This window comes from Cebus imitator, unplaced genomic scaffold, assembly GCF_001604975.1.
Source record: "Cebus imitator isolate Cc_AM_T3 unplaced genomic scaffold, Cebus_imitator-1.0 Scaffold786, whole genome shotgun sequence".
Classification (NCBI taxonomy): domain Eukaryota; kingdom Metazoa; phylum Chordata; class Mammalia; order Primates; family Cebidae; genus Cebus; species Cebus imitator.
In genome coordinates, this window is record NW_016108101.1 from 1 (window position 1) to 23,717 (window position 23,717).

Consider the following 23,717-nt stretch of genomic DNA (forward strand, 5'->3'; position numbering starts at 1 on the left):
TGACCCAGCGAGCCCCGCGCAGCGTTAGGCGCGCGCCTGCGCCGCGGTGGCCGCCCGGCTCCCGGAAGCCACGCCCAGGCGCGTGCAGGCAGGTGCGGCTACAGCTCTGGCAGACCTCGCTGGGCTCCGGGTTCACCTGGACTCACCCGGGCTGGCGGAGGACCACAGGCCTCACTTGAGATCAGGGGTTCAAGACAAGCTTGGCCAACTCGGTGAAACCCCACTTCTACTAAAAATACAAAAATTAGCCAAGTGTGGTGCTGCGTGCCTGTAGTCCTAGCTACTTGAGAGGCTGAGGCAGAATTGCTTGAACCTGGGAGGCAGAGGTTGCAGTGAGTCAAGTTAGTGCCACTGCACTCCAACCTGGGTGACAGAGCGAGACTCTGTCTCAAAAAAAGAGAGCCTATTGCAAGAGGTCGCACGCCTGTCGTCCCAGCTACTCGGGAGGCTGAGGCAGGAGAATCCTTTGAACCCCGGAGGCGGGAGTTGCAGACAGCCTGGGTACTGCATCCCAGCCTGGGTGACAAAGGTGAAACTCAGTCTGAAAAAAAATAAGTTACGAGCAGGCGCGGTAGCTCACGCCTGTAATCCCAGCACTGTGGGAGGCCGAGGCAGGGGGAATCCTTGAGATCGGGAGTTCAAGAGCAGCCTAGCCAACATGGCGACACCCCATCTCTACTAAAAATTAGCCGGGCATGGTGGTGGGCATCTAAAATCCCAGCTACTTGGGAGGCTGAAGCAGGACAATATTTGAACCCGGAAAGCGGACGTTGCAGTGAGCTGAGACCCCGGCACTGCACTCCAAGCTGGGCGACAAGGGCAAAACTCAGTTTCAAAAAGAAAATGTGGCCGGGGCGGTGGCTCACGCCTGTAATCCCAGCACTTTGGGAGGCCGAGGCGGGCGGATCACGAGGTCAATAGATTGAGACCATCCTGGCCAACATGATGAAAACCTGTCTCTACTAAAAAATACAAAAATTAGCTGGGCGTGGTGGCACGCGCCTGTAGTCCCAGCTACTTGGTAGGCTTAGGCTGAATTGCTTGGGAGGCGGAAGTTGCAGTGAGCCAGATCACACCACTGCACTTCAGCCTGGTGCCTGGCGACAAAGGGAGACTGTCTCAAAAAAAAAAAAAAAAAAGTTGCAATAGGATTTTCCTGAGCCCAGTTTTCCCTGTGCGTTTCTATTTGAGTTCAGAACAAAACACCTCAAAATAACGCTAAGCTGGCATTGACTATTCTGTGAAAAACAGCAGGGGCAAGAAAAAAATACTTTGAACTCGTTTCTAAAGGCGAGTTGAACTTCCCGGTGATGTCCTCCGGATACCAGAGAAAAATTCTTATCTAGGAAGGGAAGTTGAGGCAGAGGAAAATCTGTACAAAACTTATTAAACTAATACATACGTTCTTGGTTACGTTTCCATCCCTTTAACTGCTTTAGCCTAAGAACTCCGCCATCTTAGAACGTTTCGTTTATTGCTGTACCATTTTAGTATTTTAGTGTGCAGATCCACCTGGAACTTGCGGCTTTCCTTTGTAAGGCTCCCGTGACATGTCAGATTTGTATTAACTTTTATCAATTTCTCCTACTTAGGTGTCTCAAAGGAATCCTCAGGGTAAACTAAAAAAAATTAGGGTAATTATTTAAGTCCCCATTCTGTTGTAAAGCTTTCCTACACTTCTGTGCTCACGTTGTTTAGTTTTTACCTGCAGTTTTTGTTTTGCGTCAGCACACAAGTTTTTTTTTGTTTGGTGACTGGGTTTCGCTGTCGCCCAGGCTGAAGGACACTGGCGCGATGTCGGCTTAAGGCAACATTCCCCACCTGAGCTCAACTGATTCTCCTGCCTCAGCCCCAGTAATAGTAGGGGCTGCAAGAGGGCGCCCCCAAGCGTTTAAAAAGACGGGGAGTTTCATCACATTAGCCAGACTAGTCTCGAAATCCTTACCTCAAGTGATCCTACCGCCTGGGGCCCCCACAGCTAAGGGATTTGTGTTGAACTGCCACTCTCCGCTGAAAAAGCCTAGTTTAGGCGCCGCAGGCGCAACCGCCATCCCCTAACCCTCCACTCACCGCCTACCCGTCCATCCTCGCTTTTAGTAGACTTGACTCCCCAGCGCTACGGCTCATTCAAATGAAACTGTTGGCGGCTCTGAAAAGAGCCTTTGGTTTACGTTGGCACTCGCCTTTAGTACCACTTATGCCCTCTCTCCGCGGATGCGGCGAGCGAGCTGGATGTCCTTGGGCATGATAGTCACCCGCTTGGCGTGGATGGCGCACAGGTTGGTGTCCTCAAAGAGCCCCACCAGGTAGGCCTCGCAGGCCTCCTGCAGCGCCATCACCGCGGAGCTCTGGAAGCGCAGGTCGGTCTTGAAGTCCTGTGCGATCTCACGGACCAGGCGTTGGAACGGCAGCTTGCGAATCAGTAGCTCGGTGGACTTCTGGTAGCGGCGGATTTCCCGGAGAGCAACTGTGCCGGGCCGGTAACGATGCGGCTTCTTCACGCCCCCGGTGGCCGGAGCGCTCTTGCGGGCCGCCTTGGTGGCCAGCTGCTTGCGCGGAGCCTTGCCGCCTGTGGACTTGCGAGCTGTTTGCTTGGTACGAGCCATGAGAGGAGGGTTCAGAAAATGGTCGCGACTGAAGAAACAGCTGGTCTTACTCCTATTTATAAAGGCAAAGGCCTTCTGATTGGTCCGATTCTTCCAATTTCGCGCCCTGAATCATGTAATGTGATAGGACCTGTGATTGGCTACCAGGTCTCATTTTAAAAAATCTTAACCTATGGAAACGTGCTTGGTTTCTTTCTTCTCGTTCCTTGCCTTTTATTATGTTTTATGTGCCTACCTGTATTATGTACCTTCATTGATTTTATTTTAATCAATGTTTTGGGATTATGTTTGAGACTTAAGTGAACGTTCTGCATTTCTGGAGCGATTTCAAAAATTCCGCGTTTGAACGTGATTGGTCCAGCTCAATTTGTCTTTTAATATTTTGTTTAAAATTCTTACTTTGAAGAAATTTTTTATTTTCAACATATGTACCCTATTTCATATAATTCTGAGCCTTCCAACAAACACTGGTTTCACTTCCAGACACTCCATTCCAAGGGGACATTAAAATCCCGTCGCTCTTGAAATGTGTTCATCCTTTGACTCCTGAAAAAGCTTAAATTTTTATCTAAGAATGCTGACGACCTTGATCACATTACAAAAGAATGCCAATAGTACAATTCTGGAAACATGTAAATCTTTAGCTAATTTCCATTTTGGAATTAGTTATTCGTAGATAATTTTAAATCTGGAACGTGCAATTGGGTAGGAAAGTAGAAACATAATATCCGTCTTTGTTTCTGTTTAGGTTCGCACTAAGGAGACAGGACTTAACAGCTAGATGGTACTGGAAAGGCATTTTTTTGTTAACATTTTGAATGGAAAGCTACGCTTTCTCTCACAACGGTATAGAAAAGAATTTAGAGTAGGTTTCGGGTAGATATCCAATCAAAAAGTAGAGTTGAATTTAACTTTTTTATTGGCTGATTTGGTCCAATCAGGGATTAAGAAGGATTAAGCATCTATTTGCATAGAAGGCCTACAAAAATAGCCAGCTACGGTGTTGAAACGATTCATTCTTGGGTGTATTCTTTGTTCCTTTAGCTTTTTGTGATTCCTCAGCCAGCTAACTCCACTTCCACCCTGAAGAAAGGCTCCAAGAAGGCGGGGACCAAGGTGCAGGAGAAGGACGGCAAGAAGAGCAAGCGCAGCCGCAAGGAGAGCTACTCTGTGTACATTTATAAAGTGCTGAAGCAGTTGCGCCCTGACACCGGCGTCTCCCCCAAGGTCACGGGCATAAGGAACTGCTTCCTAAACATCTTCGAGCACATCGCAGGCGAGGCTTCCCGCCTGGCGCATTTTAACAACCGCTTGACCATCATCTCCAGGGAGATCCAGACGGCCGTGCGCCTGCTGCTGCCTGGGGAGCTGGCCAACCACGCCGTGTCCGAGGGCACCAAGGCTGTCACTAAGTACACCAGCTCCAAGTGAATGTAAGCATGTTCAAACCCGAAGACTTCAGAGCCAGTTAGCCATCTCAGTTAAGAATTTTAATACTGGGTACTGCTGTATTCATCCTGTTCCTCTGACACTTAGTTTTTAGGGCTTGTCTTTAAAGGTGGTGTCTTACTATATTATCCCAGGCTGTTAACGCAGCTCGGGCAATTTTTCCCACTTCGGTCTTGCCTTGTGTGACTGAGGCAGATAATTTGACACAACAGGAAAAGTGGACATTCTTGTTTGCGAACTAAAAAATGAGTGTGTAGTTTAAGATGCAGTGAATTCCAGGAAGTACTTTTACCAAGCTGGAACTGGTCAGTTTGAATATTAATAAGTTGAAACTACAATGAGAGCCTTTAATGGTGAGCCCATACTAGTTAGCATAATGTGGTATTTGGAGGCGTCTCAGGAAGGTTAATGTCAACTGGAATATAGTTTACCAACTACCTGAAAAAAATTTCAAGGTTTTTTAAAAATGGAATCTTGTCTGTGGTCCAGGCTGGAGTACAGCAGTGTAATCTTGGCGTACTGCAACCTTTGCCTCCCCGGTTCAAGCAGTTCAGTGTCAACGACCAGCCCTAAAAATTGCGATTTCTTAATAGACGGTGGCTAGGAGACATATTTTATGGGGATGAAAAAAGTACCATGGGATAAACCTTTAGTTACTCTGCAAGTAATATGTGGGGTTTTAGGTGTCATTGAAAAAATTTAGATTTGTAAAACAAAGTTGAGCAGAGTATAAAAAACAAAGGACCTGGCAACAATGTGTCTTTACTTTTAGGTAATGGTTGGCAGTCACCAAAGAAGCCAGGCTCAGGCCCTCTTAACTTAAAAAGGCTAACAGGAATCACTAAAAATATGTGTACAATTTCTGCTGTGGATTTTTTAAATACTGAGATTACCGATTGTAATGGTGGGGTAACACAGGCTGAAACTCCTACCTTCCTCCACTCTCATAGGCATTTCCCTTGTGGGGGTAGCAGGAGGTAAAGGAAGAGTATTTTTAAGATCCTAGATTTGAGATGGATGTACCTAAAAATTTTTCCTCAAAAGTATCTGGTGGATGGACTAATACTTTGAGTTTATTCATTTACTGAGAAGCTATTAAATTACGGAAAATATTTAGGAAAGAGCAGTGAGAAAGATAGAAATGTTCCCTGTTCTTTACCTGGATTGAAATCGAAAGTGGATATTTATACAATAAACTCAAAAACTAAAGAAGGAAGCATAGGCCAGACGCGTTGGCTCACGCCTGTAATCCCAGCACTTTGCAAGGCCAAGGCAGGCAGATCACCTGAGGTTGGGAGTTCAAGACCAGCCTGACCAACATGGAGAAACCCCACCTCTACTAAAAATGCAAAATTAGCAGGGTGTGGTGACATATGTCGTAATCCCAGCTACTTGGGAGGCTGAGGCAGAAGAATTGCTTGAACAATCCAGGAGGTGGAAGTTGTGGTGAGCTGAGATCACGCCATTGCACTCTAGCTTGGGCAACAAGAGCGAAACTTAATCTCAAAAGCAAAAAAAAAAAAAAGGAAGCATAAGTATGAAGGTCATTTTTTTTTTTTTTTTTTAACTGGCTTTTAATGGGACTGAATTTAAATTCCCTAAAACTGAATTAACCTACTCTAAAAAACTTGCAAGTTCCAGAAGGCAGTTCTGGAGGGAGGGTGGAGCAAGAGAGATAGTAGAAGAGTAGCCAGCAGCATGGATTTCGAAACTAGACATTCTTGCCTCCTCCCTAGGGGCCAGGGAGGAGGAGTAGAGAGAAAGCCATGAGAGAGGAATGAAGAGAACAGAGTTCAAGTCTGTATTGATGGCACTGCAATTAAAAATAGAGGCTACTCATTTATATTCCCATCTAGCCATGTTTCATCACTGGTTGATAAGGATTTCATAGAAGTGCTTTACTAAAATGTATAACCACACTGAAATGTAGAAAGTAATATGATAAGACAGCAAATATTGTATGTTATTTATGCAAATAATTTTTTAATAAAAGATTTTTAAATGTTTACCTGTATAACTTAGTATTTGATGCCTCTGGAACTAACAACATAAAATAGTTACTAGTTAATGAAAATCTACTTTTCCGTCACACAAAGCTAATACAGCTCAGACATGGGAGTTCTAATATCCTTAGAAAATTTCTCTCTCTACATACACATACACACACACATATACATAAAACGTGTGTGTGTGTGTCTTATTATTTGAAATATTCTCAAATATATTCTGCTATGGAGGACCTAGGCAACAAACGGGACAGATGAAATTTATAAGACGTGTTAAGTATTACCTACACAAGAGGTTTGCGAGATGTAGACAAAATTCAACACCTATATTTATACTCAATCATAACTGAGTAGCCTTTGAGACATGTTAGACATAGAGAAAGCAGGGCTTGTGTGTGCTGCGCTACTCAGAGACAGGAAAAGATGAAAGAAACAAAGCTGCCGAACATTTGTGAGGCACTATGTATTCATAAAGTACTCAGTATTTATGGGATCATAAATTGACTGCCCACTGCTAACCCATTTTAGCTGTTTCATTGGCCCTCTATAGACAACCTGCAGACGAAAGGCATGGCTGCTCAATATGTCACTGTAGAGCAATATAGGTGGCTGTATATTAATGGAGCAAGGCTATGTTGGCTCCACATAATTTACATCTGCTGACTCCTTTGCTTATCATGAACTGTTTCTCAAAATCACCCTGTCAGCGAGGAAAATATGCGAGGGGGAGGGAGAAGCCTCACACATATGACATGCATCACCAAGGATTCAGGCAATGAGACTCGTTTACAACCTATCTGAAACGTGTTCACTTGCCAAAGCTCCTTTCCCCCTTGTTTCTTGTTGTTACAACTTGATTCAATAAAATTAACCCATGGAGCTCAGGAAACGTGAGACTCTTCAAAGCCTCTGGAACAGCCTGCCTGGTAGTGTATTTGGAGGTTATGGCATTACTTTTCCACATAACATTGTAATTTTGTCTTTCTCAATATATGCCTGTTCTAGCTTCAGCTATCACATTTACATTTAATCCTGAAGAATGGCTCACGCCTGTAATCCCAGCACTATGGGAGGCCGAGGCAGGAGGATCATCTGTCAATACCTCGAGACCAGCCTTGGCCTACATGGTGAAACCCCATCTATACTAAAAATACAAAAAGTGGCTGGACAAAATAGCGCACGCCAGTTATCCCAGCTAGTTGGGAAGCTGAAACAGGAGAGTCACTTGAACCAGGGAAGTGGCAGTTGTGAGCCAAGATTGCGCCATTGCACTCCAGCCTGGGTGACAGAGTGAGACCCTCAAAAAAAAAAAAAAAAAAAAAAACATTGGAAAGAATTGCTTCAGTTAGGAATTTAAGAAAACAATACAACTCTAGAATCAGATGTTCATTTTAAGGTGAATTGACAGCACTGACTTCAAATGTTGCTGTTTGCAATCAGCATAGGGCTTGGGAAATCAGAAAAATACCTTGAAAAGTGAAATCAGGGCTATATGGTCAGACTGAATGCCTATGGTGAATGAGATTAGGCTGAGTTTGAAGTCCAACGGCACTGTTTTTTGTTTTGTTTTTTGAGACACGGTCTCACACTGTCACACTCTGAGTACAGTGGCGTGAACACAGCTCACTGCAGCCTTGACATCCCTGGACTCAGGTGATCCTCCCAAGTAGCTAGGATTACAGGGACACACACCAAAATGCCTGGCAAATTTTTAAATATTTTTTGTAGAGACATTTTTCCTTGTTGCCCAGGCTGGTCTCAAATTCCTGGGCTCAAGTGATCCACCTGCCTTGGCCTCCCAAAGTGCTAGGATTACAGGCGTGAGCTACTGTGCTGGTCAATGCCTTTGTTTGTTTGGTTTTTTCTTTTTTTGAGACAGAATTTCGCTCTTGTTACCCAGGGTGGAGTGCAATAGCATATCTTGGCTCACCACAGCCTCCACCTCCCGGGTTCAAGTGATTCTCCTGCCTCAGACTCCAGAGTAGCTGGGATTACAAGCATGCACCACCACGCCCGGCTAATTTTGTATTTTTAGTAGAGACAGGATTTCTCCATGTTGGTCCTGCTGGTCTTGATCTCCCGACCTCAGGTAATCCTCCTGCCTTGGCCTTCCAAAATGCTGGGATTACAGGCATGAGCCACCGCTCACGGCCAGCTATGCTGTTTTAAATATCCATTCTAGTTTCACAATCTGGTATAGAAGCTCCCATTCTACCTGGCTTAGTCCTGTCCTCTATCTTGCAACTGACTTGGAGACACACCTATTTGAGTCAATGTTCTTTATGCATTGACTCCCCCGCCCCCCCCAAGAAGATTCAACCTTGCCTTTTGCTTTGTTTATTTATTTATTTATGAGATGGAGTTTCACTCTTGTTGCCCATGCTGGAGTGCAATGTGCAATGGCATGATGTGTGCTCATTGCAACCTCCGCCTCAAGGATTCAAGCAATTCTCTGCCTCAGCCTCCTGAGTAGTTGGAATTACAGGCATGTCCTACCACATCCAGCTAATTTTATATTTTTAGTAAAGATAGGATTTTTCCATGTTGGTCAGGCTGGTCTCCAACTCCTGACCTCAGGTGATCCACCCACCTCAGCCTCCCAAAGTGCTGGGATTACAGGTGTGAGCCACTACCCAGCCGCCTTTTGCTTTAAAAAGCTCGGCTTTCTCATTTCAAGATACTCAGCCTTGTTCCTCAAAGCCTTCCACATCTGAAATGCCCACCTTACTTGAATCAAACCACAAAGGTGAATGACAAATTGTCCTTACCTAGAAAACAATGTGTATAACTTATCAAACAAAAATAACCAAAGGGTCAGAATTTATTTCTATTGTTTTTGTTTAAGCCCTTCTTGCATACTGAAGAATAAAAAGAACTTATTCAAGCACAAAGTTTAAGTATGGACCACCTGGAAACTACAAAGTAATAGATACCATTTTGAAATAGGGAAGTTCAGATTTGATTTATGTGGACAGAGTTAGAGGAGCTTTTAGCGAGATTACATTTTTCATACAAAGTTGGCACACAGTGATAGAAATTTGATTGGTTATAAACTTTCATTGAGGAAGTGTACATTTTACCTCTTCTACACAAAGCAGGACAAGAAAGGGGAAGTTCATCGTTAACAAGGGCCAGTAATTAAGGCAGGAGACTTTAGTCCCTGATGTTGCTTAATTCCACACATTGTAGAATAAGAAAAAAGAGAACTCAAGTTATCACCTCTCTCTCAAGCTCAATGTGTTTTGGGAATTCCAACAGCTGTTTTCCTTTTGTTTTCTTAAAGAGAGGTGGTCACGTTTTGTCACACAGGCTGGAGTGCAGTGACGCAATCATAGCTCACTGCAGCTTCCAGTTGATGGCTCTAATAACTCTCCCATCTCAGCTTCCAGAGTAGGACAGGCTATGGGAATGCACTATCACATCAAATTTTATTTATTTTCACAAAGTATAGCACAGCAATGGAATATACTTAACATTACTAGTTTGGAGACCCACTTCTGGGTTGACATTTGTTACACCGTTTATTAGCTGGATGATTTTAGGCATTATGCAGACCATTCAGTTTGTTTCCTCACTTATAAAATAGAAACAATAAATTAATTTTTATAATGATGAGGTGATTGCTCAAGCTTATTTAGAGTTGGGTCAAACAGAATTCTGACTTCTGTTCCACTGTTCTTTCTACCATCATCAAGAACAAAATTGGGGCTTCTGCATAGCAACTTTAGAAGATAACCAAGTTTTCTGGAAATGGATTTAGAACAAGAGAGCATATTCCTGTGACATGGGTCCATGGGTGAAAAAATAATAATAAAAAAAGAGGATATCTAAAATCACAGATATATGACACTGTTGTGGCTCAGAAACCGATACCCCAAAATACGGCACTTTTACATGCTGAACTGAAGAAACTAGCTAAATGAAGAAGGTCTCTGATTTTCTCCCCACCTCTCCCATCTCTCAGTCCTCTGTGTCTCCCAAAGCAAAGAATGAAGTTATTTTCAGAAGTTCCTTATCTGCCTGAAGTCCAAGCCTGCCAAACAATACAATTATGTTTAGTCTCTACCCTGAGTTTTCATTACATGAACTCCTATCACAGGAAGAAACACAAGCCTGTCAACAAACCTAGATAGACTTTTGTCAGAAACCACTGCCTGCTTTACAGCCCTAACATACATTGTCCCAGACCTTTTCATGTTCTTCAAGCCCATTGAATTCCCCTAAAAATCATTTACTATACAGTAAAAACGCTTCTCAAGCTCCCATTTCCCCAGGAAGTAGGGAAGATAAACATCTGTACCCTATTGCAATATTGGGTGATCACTGTCCACCACCCTCCAGAGTGTACATGTTAATAAATTCATATGCCTTTTCTCTTATTTATTCTGGTCATTAATTTAACCTCTTTCTTCCTTTGGGCCCACATTGAAACTTCATTTTTCAACTTCTAGTTAGGTGTGGCCTTTTAGCTAAGTTCCTGTCAATAGAACATAAATAAAAGTAAAGATTGACATTTTCAGGCCTGGGGCATAACAACTTTCCATAAAGGATTTTCCCATGTTCTTTGTCCTTGCAGGGCAAATGTGGAAGCCACATTTAGGATAGCCAAGCCACAAAGACAGAGGGCATCTGGGTTCCAGAACCACTGCTGGAAGAAAGAGTGACTTGTTGATATGGAATATCCTTTTTGAAACTCATATCTGCAGAAAATAAACTTGTATTTATCTTAACTAATATGTCCTGTACCCAAGAAGGGTCCAGATTCTTAATTTCTAAAAGAAAATTCATTTACTTGTTGCTGGATTAATCTTCAGGTTAAAACATTTCATCTGTAAAAGAAACAAGATTTCACAGGGAGAAACAAATCAAAATGTGGTTGAACTTCTTAAGAGATAACCAGAGAAGAGAAAGCTGCATTCACCTCTATCAGCAACAGAACAACTGTCCACAGCCCAGTGATCTTTTAAATGTTGATGTGACCATAAGACTGAAGTAGTTTCACTGGTCACGTTGCCTCTTGGATCCTCTATTAGAATAGCATAAGGAGGGCTTGATGCGGTGACTCACACCTATAATCACAGCACTTTGGGACGCCAGAGCAGGAGGATCACTTCAGGAGTTCAAGACCAGCCCGGTTAATATAGCAAGACCTCAACTCTATAGTCAGAAAAAAAAAAAAAATCAAATAAAATCAGTAAGGAGGCCAGGGGTGATGATGGCTCACACCTTTAATCCCAACGCTTTGGGAAACAGGTGGGAGGATTGCTTGAGGCAAAGAGTCGAAGCTGCAGTGAGCTAGTATCATGCCACTGCAGTCCAGCCTGGACAACAGAGCAAAACTGTCTCCAAAAAAAGAAAAGCAAAGCTCAAGGAGAAAATAGAGACCTTACAATACTGACATTGCTCCCCCAAAAGTCTCACAGAATGATCTGGGTAAATTCTGTAGACCCCCAGACATGTCTTTTCCTCTAACTGTACTTATGAAAAAGTGAAAGTAATTGATAGTCCATTATTGTCAGTTATAATCATAAATAAAATCCCTGGATCTCATATTGGACTATAGTCTCAACATGAAGGATTAAGAAGAAATGTGATCTCTCAATTTTTGTCAAGGTTTAAGTAGGGCTCAAGATCAGTGGTTGGGAACATGTATCATCTTCATCACAATTTAATTTTGTTTTTATTAATTACAGATTCAGCCATCACATTATAACCATTATAGAAATTTTAATGTGGAGGCCGGGCATGGTGGCTCACGCCTGTAATCCAAACACTTTGGAGGCCAAGGCGGGCGGATCACCTGAGGTCGGGAGTTCAAGACCAGCCTGACCAACATGGTGAAACCCCATCTTAAAAAAATAATAATAATAATTTAAAAGAAATTTTAATGTGGAGTTCTGTTGCCAATAGGAGCAGTTTTCTTTGTACTTGGGAGCTCATCCCTAGATATCTAGTATAATCAAATCTCAGAAAATGTTACAGTATATAAAGCCTTTTTATAAAGATTACATTAGATTCTTTCTTCTGAAAAGTAAAATGATAGTAACTTTGCAGATCTCTTATTTTTTATTTTAAATCAATTATCATATCATACTGTTTCGTTAACTACTTGGTATACTTGAATAGGGCTAGCAGTCCTCCATGGGGTTAGCACTTATCACTCATCTTTTCCTGCCCCTGCCCTTGGTTCACTGAGTGTCCTTGGGTATCTAGAGCAACACTTTTGAAAAATATTAAAATATATGAATCAGGCCAGATGCAGTCAGTGGCTCACAACTGTCATCCCAGCACATTGGGAGGCCAAGGCAGGCAGATCACCTGAGATCAGGAGTTCAAGACCAGTCTGGCCAACATGGCGAAACCCTGTCTCTACTGTGAAATACAAAATTTAGCCTGACATGGCAGGCGCCAGTAATCCCAGCTACTTGGGAGGTTGAGGCAGGAAGAATTGCTTGAACCTGGGAGGTGGAAATTACAGTGAGCTGAGATCACACCACTGCACTCCAGCCTAGGTAGCAAAGTAAGACTGCCTCGAAAAAAAAAAAAAAAAAAAAAAGCCTGGGCACCGTGGCTTGTAGGTTACCAGCCCCAACCCTGTTCATGGGTGTCCTTAGTCCTGGCGGTGGTGAGGGATTGAAAAGGAAATAAAGACGAATACACAAGAGTAGAATTTTACAGCATGGGTCCAGGGGACCAATGCAAGTGTGGGGACTGTGTTGGTATCAGGTTCTGGTTTCCACAGGATTTTATTAGGTGCCTACACTTGTTAATTGAGGAGTTGGGTAGCAGGGAGGGGGGGTGATCAGGGGAGGCCTTGAAACTAATGTGAGCAAGATAGCCAGAGGTAGAAGAGTGGTCTACAGTATTCAGTAGCAGACATGATTCTTATTCTACCACCTGTTGCTATCAAGGTACATTTGCATCAGAAGCACAGTGGTTAAGGGGCCACCAGCTCTGACCACACCCAAAGCAGCAAGGGGCTTTTATCTCCTCAGCCTTGAGGACACAGAGCAATCAAAATTACGCCATATTCTGAGAACCTAGTCAGAACCTGTGACATTCCTATAATCTCTGCCCTGCAAGGCTTTTCCTCCTTGCAAGCTCCCATCTGCAAAGACCCTCCTGGATCTTGTAAGCAGAGGTCACCTCCCTTCTCAGAGATATTGCATAAGCCCTCTTTATGAGACCCTCTTGCAAACTCTATATTGAGAAGGCATTCGTGGGACCAAAGCAGTATTTCCTGCTCTGCAACCACCCCTCGGCGTTCCACAGTTTTAAGCACTCTTAGATGGTCTTTACCTTAGGCCTCCTGTTGCCGCTTGATTTCTCTTTTACTGCACCAATATTTGATATAGCTTAGTTCGGGGTATAAACCTCAGTATACAATGGGCAAAGCAAGCTTGTAATTATTTAACTAGAAATAACATAGGTCTGCCCCTGGCCATCTTGACCCCCACCCTCCAAAGAGCCATCTCAAAACCTGTTGAAGTATATTTGGGAGTGAAATCGTTGACTTCCTTCCGCCTTTTTGGCCTAAAAGAAAGATGCAGAGGCACAAATTATGAAGAATTTACCTGAGCCAAAGTCAGGACAGCAGCTCAGAAATCTCAGGCCCAAGTCATCTTTGATATGAGCGCCATTGGCCTTTGTTAAAGATGGGTTTCTAAAGGCCAAAAAGTAGGGACAGAAGTGGGCTGATACAAAGTTTTTTGTCAGGCATTCTCATTGGTTTACAGAAATAGCATTAATTAGTTATTGGCCATATATTAAGCTATAGGGTGTGGGTTATAACGTGGGATGTGGCATTATTAGGTAACCTTATGGCTACTTGCAGCAATAACAAGCATTATCTAGAGATGAATACGTAGCTCAAAGAGGGGAGTAGGATGTTATTACTGTCTCATTTTAATGTCACTCTGAGCCTGATAATTTAAAAGAACTCCCATTCCTCAAATAAAACTTATTTTCCTAGCCTGGTTTGGTGGGTCACATCTGGTAATCCCAACACTTTTGAAGGCCAAGGTGAGAGGATCCCTTGAGCACAAGTGAGACTAGCCTAGGCAACATAGTGAGGCATTGTGTCTTAGGAAAAAAATTATTTTCTTTTCTCAGTCTTATCTCAGTTGTGAGTTATTCCCCAACTACCCTTCTTTAAATTACAACTATCCATCTACCATCCATCTCTCCCATCCTCTAGCAGTCATTTCCTTTATCCATTTTAGCTTTTCTATATATTCTTTACCTAAGAGTATGCTAAACTTTTATTTTTTTTTCACTCTGTTGCCCAGTCTGGATTACAGTGGTGTCACTCGGGTACAAACAATTCTCATGCCGCAGCCCTCCAGAGCAGCTGGCACTACAAATGTGCACAACCATGCCTGGCTAATTTTTTGCTATTTTTTTTTTTTTTTTTAGTAGAGATGGGGTTTTACCATATTGGCCAGGCTGGTCTTGAACCCTGACCTCAAGTGATCTGCCTGCTTGGACCTCATACGCTAGCAATTTTGTGTAACTTGCGTCTTTCTCCCAGATGCATCCTCAATCTTGGCAAAAATAAACGTGGTTTACACTATTAGGGAGAACAAAAGTAGTACTGAGGCCGGGCGTGGTGGCTCACACCTGTAATCCAAGCACTTTGGAGGTGGGCGGATCACCTGAGATTGGGAGTTCAAGACCAGCCTGATCAAAATGGTGAAACCCCGTCTTAAAAAAAATAAAAGTAGTACTGAAAAGAGCTTTCGCTCTTATAGGCTGGTGACACACCAGAAGAATCTATAAAGCAAGCGTTACTAACTACCCTTTATTTGCTTTCCCAACGTTGCTGCCCCCGGAGACCCGTCCTTTTCTTTAGCCTTGTATATTCTCTAAAAATGTACTGTTCTTTATTGAAGACACTACATAAAAGCTGGAATTCAAAGCCACCTCAATGTGTACTCATTCCCTGAGTGTCTTTCATGTACATGTAATATATATGTTAGTACACTTCTGCTTGTTTTTCTTTGGTTAATCTTTTGTTACATGGGTTTGTTTCAACAAAGAACCTTTGCGAAGGGTGAGAGTTGAAGGGAAAATTACTCTGCCCTTTTTCCACCTTTATCTCCTATTGTCCCCTGCTCATTCCCCATAGTCACTATGGTACCTCACCAGTCTCCCTCCTCTTCTCCCTGAACACATGTGCACAGGTTGCTTCCTCATCTTTCAGCTCTTTGCTGAAATACTGTCTGCTTAATGAGGTCTTCATTGGTTACCGTATCTAAATTTCAGCTTCCCGTGACACTTCTTAGTCTTGCTTTTTTTCCTTCTCACCATCTAACATACTACATATGATATTTACCTATCTAGTTTATTTTCTATCTATTCCAGACTCAAATGAGCGCAAAAATTTTGTCTTTTGTTCTCTTGGTGTATTTCCAATGCACAGACCAGCATTTGGCACATTGTAAACTCTCAACCACTGTATTTGCAGTAAATGAAAATCAATGTTAAAGAAATATTTCATCCATATTGGATCATATTAAATTTTTAAAAAAGAAATACTATTTCTTATATGAGTAATGATGGCATCATATTTTTGTTTTTATTTTTGAGATGGAGTCTCACTCTGTCACCCAGGGTATACTGTAATGGCATCATCTCAGCTCACTACAACCTCTGCCTCTCGGGTTCAAGAGATTCTTCTGCCTCAGCCTCCAAAATAGCTGGGATTACAGGCGTGCACCACCAGGCCCGGCCCAGCTAATTTTTCTATTTTTAGTAGAGATGGGGTTTCACCATGTTAGCCAGGCTGGTCATGAACTCCTAACCTCATGGGATCTGCCCACCTCAGCCTCCCAAAGTGCTGGGATTACAGGTGTGAGCCAATGCACCTAGCCCATAAGGTGTTAAGTAGCAGATAACGTATTAAAATACAGAGATGAAATTATATTCAAATTGCCATTGCAAAATTGTAACTGAGACAGTGAACTCTCGAGATGTGACCTAACCAACTCCATCTTGCTTCTAACCTTCAAGCTGTCCTGGTTCATTCCTAGGCGCAGGATAAACTAACTTTGGGAGAAACTTAGTTTATAGTTTAAAACTGATATAACAGGCCTTTCCCAAAACAACCTTCCTTGCCTGGGGGCTAGACTGCCTTTGTAGTACTAACAAATTAGTCACAAGATTAGAAATTATGGTTTAGGTGAGGTGGCGAGGGTGTAATTTAGGTGAGATTGAATGGCTCACGCATGTAATCCCAGCATTTTGGGAGGCCAAGGTGGGCAGATTACTTGAGGTCAGGAGTTGGAGACCAACCTGGCCAAAATGATGAAACGCTGTCTCTACTAAAAAAAATACAAAATTTATCTGGGCATGGTAGTGCACGTCTATAATCCCAGCTGCTCGGGAAGTTCAGCAAAAGAATCGCTGGAACCCGAGTAGCAGAGGTTGCAGTGAGCTGAAGTTGCACCACTGCACTCCATCCTGGGCTATGGAGTGAAACTGTCTCCAAAAAAAAAAAAGAAAAATTATGGTTTAGGAGTCCTGCAGCTGGGACCTACAAGATTCTGACCCTACTTAAACTGCTTCAGAGATCACTGCTTGAGATATTTTGCAGACCAGATGGATCAGCTGGCACCACTCAGATTGATAAAATGACTTATCCGATCTTGTGGCCTCCACCCAGAAACTGACTCAGCCCTAGGAGACAGCTTTGACTCCCTATAATTACATCTCTGACCTGACCAATCAGGACTCCTGGCTTATCGGCTTCCCCCCCCCCCCAAATCCCCGGATGCTGGGGAGACTGATTTGAGTAACAATAGAACTGTGGTCTTCAGCTCAGGTGGCTCTGCGTTAAGTATTTTTTCTATTGTAATTCCCAGTCTAGATAAATCAGCTTTGCCTAGGCAGTGGGCAAGGTGAACACATTGGGTGGTTACACTATTTGCTTTACAAAAATCAAACCGGTGGGATTAAGTACTAACAGATAAAACACATTTCACCAGTGTTGATACTGAAGCTGAATGAGAGGAACATAGGTTTTATTAAACTATTATGTCCTTTCCCATATATTCTGAAATGTCACATAAGTTTTTAAAATAAAAACTTGAAAAAATTGACAAGTTGCTAAATTAATAAAAGTCATAAAGGATCTGCTCAATATCCACACAGGGCCTTGTGCTAATCTGTAAAGGAAGAGTCCTATATGAAATCGGGTATCTTGGTTGTAAATCAAGAGGCCCAGGAAGGTATCTGTTCACCTTGGCGTAAAAATATTAATTAATTAATGTTGCCCTCAGAAATTTTATTATTGTTTTTTATTTCTTATTTTGCTAAGATGGGGTTTCACCATGATGGCCAGGCTGGTCTTGAACTCCTCACCTTAGGTGATCCACCCATCGCGGCCTCCCAGAGTGCTAGGATTACAGGCGTGAGCCACCGCGCCCGGCACCCACAGAAATTCTTATTAAAGCCAGGTGTTGAAAGATAGTCATCAAGCAAGCCAGAAAGTCCTCCCTTATAGACCAGTAGATTCTCTCTGAAAGCAAACAAGGAAACGGATTCATTTAGAAAACTTTGCTAAGCCTAGTCAAAGTATTAAAATCTATGTAGCCAGGAGTCTAAGCACCATCTGTTTATTAAAAGCACCTGAATTTTAATAATTACCATTCCCTGGGCTCACCCTACAGGGATTGCTGTCTTGATTGAACCCCCGGCAAAGATTTTTCTAAAGCCTTGCCATGTAACTGGAATGTCACAGAGACAACTGATCTGTAAAGAAATCAGACTATCTTAGAGGATTGTTCTGTGCACTTGCTTTAGAGAACATGTCATAGAATATTTCATTCGGTAATATCAACATGCATTTTGCAAAAACTCACTGCTGGTAACAGTTCACAGGCAGGATGCCTTTACTGATGAGACCTAGGCTTCTTCAGTGTTCGTGATAATCATCTGAGGTATAATGCAGATTGACTCCAACCCTAATAGGGATTGAAAGAGCTACACTTCTAACAATGCCCATGCTGGCTGTAGTTGGCCTATCTGGCTTTGGTTTCTGCCACCAACTTCATGCTTAAACTATTGGTCAAAATCACATCATTTCACATTAAGACCAAGAACTGGGAACTGAGCAAATAGCTTGCTTCAGACATGAAAAAGCAGCAACAAAGGATGTTCTCAACTGCCAGTGCTCAAAGGGATTAACTACAAATAGTTTAAATTAAAAAAAGAAATCCCTTCTATAATGGGTGTACACAGATAACGTGACTAAAGTTTGAGACCCAAGCCATCTATAAAATGAACCCATGTGTCCCATTTCACCACCGAATCCAAGCAGCAAACCCCCAAAACCCAGTTAATAAAAGGGAACACGCTTACAATCTCGCATGTCCCAGAGAAAGCAGGTGACATAGTAAGCTAGCTATCAACTTTGGATGATCGAATTAGGATTTAAATACTGCAACCAACATAACTTTCATAGAATTAGATCAGTTAATCACAGCTTTTTTCGGGCAAAAGTAGGCGGCTCTTAAAAGAGCCTTTGTGAGTTGGATAGAATTATTGCCCAGAGAGCTTTACGCTCTCTCCCCACGAATGCGGCGTGCGAGCTGAATGTCCTTGGGCATGATAGTCACCCGCTTGGCGTGGATGGCGCACAGATTGGTGTCCTCAAAGAGCCCCACCAAGTAGGCCTCGCAGGCCTCCTGCAGCGCCATCACCGCAGAGCTCTGGAAGCGCAGGTCGGTCTTGAAGTCCTGAGCAATTTCTCGCACGAGGCGTTGGAAAGGCAACTTTCGGATCAGCAGCTCGGTCGACTTCTGGTAGCGGCGGATCTCCCGCAGAGCCACGGTGCCGGGCCGGTAGCGGTGGGGCTTCTTCACGCCGCCGGTGGCTGGAGCGCTTTTCCGAGCTGCCTTAGTAGCCAGCTGCTTCCGCGGCGCTTTCCCACCAGTGGATTTACGTGCAGTCTGCTTGGTACGAGCCATCTTGGGCTAATTGAAAAACAGCCTTTTAGTAGAGTAGACAGTGCCCTTATATAGACTCAGAAACACTCTAATTGGCCTTGTTGATTCTCAAAAGTCCCGCGCCATAAAACCATTGGCTGAAGAGTGCAACAAAGTGATTGGTGAATTGCTGGAGATTCTGATTGGATGAATTACTTCACTTTTGAATCCTCTCTTCTCTGTTGAATCCTCTTTTCTCTTTATTAACAGTCTGCAATCTAAGAGCGTTCATTTCCTAAAGTTGTAATTCTGCGGTTCTCAAGCTGTAGTCTGTAACAGACTACTTTGGAAGACACTAAATCTCTTTCAGTAGATCTTCTGTGGGGCCAGATTCCGAGGGCCACGTTTTATCTTGTGACGTTTTCTTGAGTCACCTGGACTGCTGGTACCTAGCTCCACTCAGTGAAACCTTTGTTATATGGCAAGATTCCTGGGTGGTGTACCTGAGAAATCAGACTAAGAGGTCACCGGCATACAGCAGTGAGCAATAAATGTTAACTGACTTATATTTTGTCCCAAATGGTTTTTTGCTTCGGTTGAGAATTTTCAAAGCACAGGTTATTTTAGATTTTCCAATGACTATCCCTTATTTTCACTGGGTCCTACTGACGATACACTAGGCTACCACCCCCACTGGCCTCTTCACGGTAACTTGAGGGGCACTAGACTGGCGCTGTCTATCTAAAGCTTGCAATGTTTTGTAAACGTTAACGAACTTGCTTCTTCCTGACTACATTAAAACACTTACAAATATTAAACATATTCTCATTAGTCCTGTTTGCCTAGTCAGTCACTTGTGTAGACAGCAACAGCACGGCATGAATATTGGGCAGGACACGGCCCTGCGCATCAGTAACTTTGTCCAGCAGTTCGTTGAGCTCCTCTTCGTTGTGGATGGCCAGCTGCAGGTGTCAGGGGAGGATGCGGTCTTGTCGCGGGCCGCATTGCCCGCCAGATCCAGGATCTTGGTCACGTACTCCAACACAGCCGCCACGTACAGCAGCGCGCCGTCCCGCACTGGCCCAGCATAGCTGCCCTTGCGGAGCAGGCAGTGCACTCCGACCACAGAATACTGGAGATCAGCCCTGAATAGCGCGTTTGGCCGCAGCTTTGCTACACTGCTTTTCACTCCAGACGTAGCTAAGTATTTAAATAGGAGGCGCAAGGTGACTGATTCTAGTAAAGCGCAAGCAGCTAATCTGTGTTCGGCAAAATACCCTGTGCTATTGCCTGAACACAAATTCCAGCCATTCGAAAAGAAGAAGGCGTTAAAAATAAAAAAAACACTTTCTAAATAATTATGCTTGAAAGGTCAAATTAGGCAAGGTTGAGCTTCTGGGAGAGCCACTGAGACTTAGGAATTCAGAAATGGCCTATCACATGTTCAGACACTAAAAGAACCAATCAAAGACCGAAATACCAATCCTCATTTGCATATATACGAAATAAATAATGAGGGCGTTCGGGCTCGCCATCATATTGCTTGTCATTACTTGAGGCGAATACATAGGCTGTGAGCATGCCTGAGCCAGCGAAGTCCGCTCCCGCCCCGAAGAAGGGCTCCAAGAAGGCGGTGACCAAGGCGCAGAAAAAGGACGGCAAGAAGCGCAAGCGCAGCCGCAAGGAGAGCTACTCCGTGTACGTGTACAAGGTGCTGAAGCAGGTCCACCCCGACACCGGCATCTCCTCCAAGGCCATGGGCATCATGAACTCCTTCGTCAACGACATCTTCGAGCGCATCGCGGGCGAGGCTTCCCGCCTGGCGCATTACAACAAGCGCTCGACCATCACCTCCAGGGAGATCCAGACGGCCGTGCGCCTGCTGCTGCCCGGGGAGCTGGCCAAGCACGCGGTGTCCGAGGGCACCAAGGCCGTCACCAAGTATACCAGCTCTAAGTAAACTAGGTGTCTGAGTAAAGGCGCCAACGACCCAAAGGCTCTTTTAAGAGCCACCCATGTTGTCATTTAAAGATCTGTAATTCTCCAAAACTTCCCTTAACTAGAACCACCCCCACTTTTCTGCCTCCACACCACCACATTCAGGTTTTTGTTTTTAGTTTCAGTTTACCATCCTATTGCCCTTGATTGGGAGTATCGGGTGGAAAACAAGTTTGGGGTACTATTACAGTTAAATAAGGTTTGAAAACCCGAAACTTTCCTCTTGTAATTCGTTACTATCTTGCGAATGGTTGGAGCAGCATATGATGGAGGAAATCACCTCTGTTGGCTGCATTTATAAACCACGGCGGATTGCTACCAGACTTTCTCATATCCCGGTTGTCCCAAGTCCACTAACTTCTCTACAAATTTTACTGAGTTTATAATTCTTGGATTACTTCACGTATCTATATATATTATCTCTTGGCAAGATCAGGAACTCTACCATCTTCCTGCCTGAACATATTGAGGTTTAAGAGAAAGAACGGGTGCCGGGTGTGGTAGCTCACGCCTGTTATCCCAACACTTTGGGAGGCCGAGGCGGACAAACCACCTGAGGTCGAGAGTTCGAGGCCAGCCTAGTCAACAAGGTGAAACCCTATCTGTTTAAAAAAAATAAATTAAAAAAAAAAAAAAAAGAACAGGCAACAGGATAGTATGACTTTGGAGCAAAGAAATGAAAACTCCAGGGGCTACATTCAGGTGCTTTTTATCTGTAAGCCTTTTTAAGGTTTCAAGGACAGAGTTCTCCCTAAACTACCTCATCTGTATCCTGGAACGACTTTGTCCACAGCTACTTCCTTTCCTGAAATTTCATTTTAAGAGAGGAGGGTTACAAGGAATTAACATTTGTATGGTAGTCCTTAGAATGAATTATTTCATTCGTTTTTTGTTTTTTTTTTTTTCTAGTCAGCTGTGAAATGCAATCTCCTCTTTCACGGGTGACTGACCTCAAGACTTAGGTTAAGTAACTAGCCTCTTACACATAAATAAAACTGAGATTTTAATCTCCTCTAGCTGATTCTAAGGATTACTTCCCACTATTTGTTAGAGACCATCCCAAGCAGGATCCTAGTTGCTGTCATAGGAGTCAGAAAATTTTCTCAATTGTAATAAAAGTGGTCAGGAGATAAACATATTCTTGGTTGCACAGCAAAGTCCTTATACCAGAAAAATTTTCTTTTAAAAATAAAATAGTAATGTGACCTTTGGGCCCTAAAGATCACGTGGCAGAAGTTTAACTTTTTCTGAGCACGGTATTCTGGAGGGGAAACATGGGCATTGCCAATGTACGGTGAGCTTTAAAATCTTATTGTCTATTAGCTTACATGTCATTATCTGCAAATACCCACATAGCAGATTACTGAGAACATTTAGTGACCAAAATTTCTTTTTAATTTTTTGTTTTGAGACAGGGTCTCACTTTGTTATCCAGACTGGGGTGCAGTGACATAACCACGGCTCACTGCATTCAACCTCCCTGGTTGTGTTCCCACCTGTCTCCCAAGGAGCTGGTACTATATGCACACACCATCATACCCGCTAAATTTTTTTTTTTTTTTAAGCTTTTTGTGGAGCCGGGGTCCCACTGTGTTGCCCAGGCTGGTCTCAAAGTAAATTTGTAATGGAACTTGTGAAGAAAATTCTCTAAGCTGCATGTATAACTAAGGCATTCATTTCTCACTCTCCAAAGCTACTTTTAAATACATTTTAAATTACATAGTCATGAAATATTCAAGCACGAAGGCATTTATTCCTTGCTCTCCAAAGCTAATTTTAAATACATTTAAAATGATATATTCATGAAATATTCTAGCATGGTTTAAGGGGGACATCCCTCAGGAAGTGATATAGTCCTGATTGCCTGTTTCCATCCTGAGTTTGGGCAATTTATTTAATTCCTCTGTAAGTACTTCCTTGCCTGTTTATTCTAAACAGGAATAATAATTAGTAACTACTGCATGACATTACTGGAGTGACCAATAAAAGGAAACAGCTAAAGCACTTAGTACTTGAGCTGTCTGCACAGAGGATGTCCCGGTAAATATTAGCTGTAGCTAAAGCCTCTGGAGAGTGATAGCGAAGGTGCCTTTGGTCCTGCCCACACTGAAAGCCCAGTGTCCTGAGGCCTGGAATAATTAGCATTGGGCTTTTCTGTCAGTGTAAACAATACTCTGAACAGTTCAATTTCCTCCTTAGAGCCATTGCTTTCCTCTGAAGCATTTTGGAGACATACTACTGCCTGAGGATGTTTGATTTCCCTATCTTTGCTTGCCAATTCAAGCAACATGTGTCATATTTTCCAGGGACTGTCTCATGCTCTCACTAGAACTAGGGGTGCCTCATTTAATGGTCAGATAGATGTGTTGAGTTGTAAAGAAGGAAACCTAGAAATTCACATAAGAATTGCTTAGTACCTTCTTACTCCTTTTTTCTTCCCATGTTTCCTATTAACTTTGCTAACATTGCTATATTTATTTTCCATCCATTTGCTGACTACGTTTCCCTCGGATACCTCCAGATCACAGCCATGTTTCCAGATGAACTTCTGCACCTTAGTAAGTATGTTATTTAATTAAAATACAGGAAATTGGCTGACTGATGAGGGCCACACTTTCCTGAATCCATTCCATCCCTGAGACATAGGTCACTTCAAAGGAAACTGATTGGCATAAATGTTCTGCTCAATAAACTGCACCACAGTTTTGGTCCATGAATTCTATTTGAGATGT

At 43.1% G+C, this 23,717-nt stretch overlaps 2 protein-coding genes and 1 pseudogene across 2 annotated transcripts; 1 reads left to right on the forward strand and 2 right to left on the reverse strand.

Moving 5' to 3' along the window:
• Positions 1–2,139: 2,139 nt before the first annotated feature.
• LOC108297243 (histone H3-like centromeric protein CSE4) lies at positions 2,140–19,058 on the reverse strand. The gene is made up of 2 exons (XM_037735374.1): positions 18,623–19,058; positions 2,140–2,712 (listed from the first exon to the last, which is right to left on the reverse strand). Exons 1-2 carry the CDS (start codon positions 19,027–19,029, stop codon positions 2,196–2,198), a joined length of 924 nt encoding a protein of 307 aa, XP_037591302.1. The 5' UTR covers positions 19,030–19,058; the 3' UTR covers positions 2,140–2,195.
• A 718-nt stretch (positions 19,059–19,776) lies between these two features.
• On the reverse strand, positions 19,777–20,568 carry LOC119469708 (annotated as a pseudogene).
• Positions 20,530–20,995, forward strand: LOC108297260 (histone H2B type 1-C/E/F/G/I). The gene has a single exon (XM_017519998.2). It carries the CDS (start codon positions 20,567–20,569, stop codon positions 20,945–20,947), a length of 381 nt encoding a protein of 126 aa, XP_017375487.1. The 5' UTR covers positions 20,530–20,566; the 3' UTR covers positions 20,948–20,995.
• Positions 20,996–23,717: the final 2,722 nt, after the last annotated feature.

Excerpts from the sequence above, each read along its gene's own strand:
- LOC108297243 (XM_037735374.1), bottom strand. The coding sequence starts at position 19,029 with ATGGCTCGTACCAAGCAGACTGCACGTAAATCCACTGGTGGGAAAGCG. Across the intron at positions 2,713-18,622 it reads CGCATTCGTGGGGAGAGAGC|GGCGCGAAATTGGAAGAATC; the intron begins GTAAAGCTCTCT and ends TACATGATTCAG.
- LOC108297260 (XM_017519998.2), top strand. The coding sequence starts at position 20,567 with ATGCCTGAGCCAGCGAAGTCCGCTCCCGCCCCGAAGAAGGGCTCCAAG.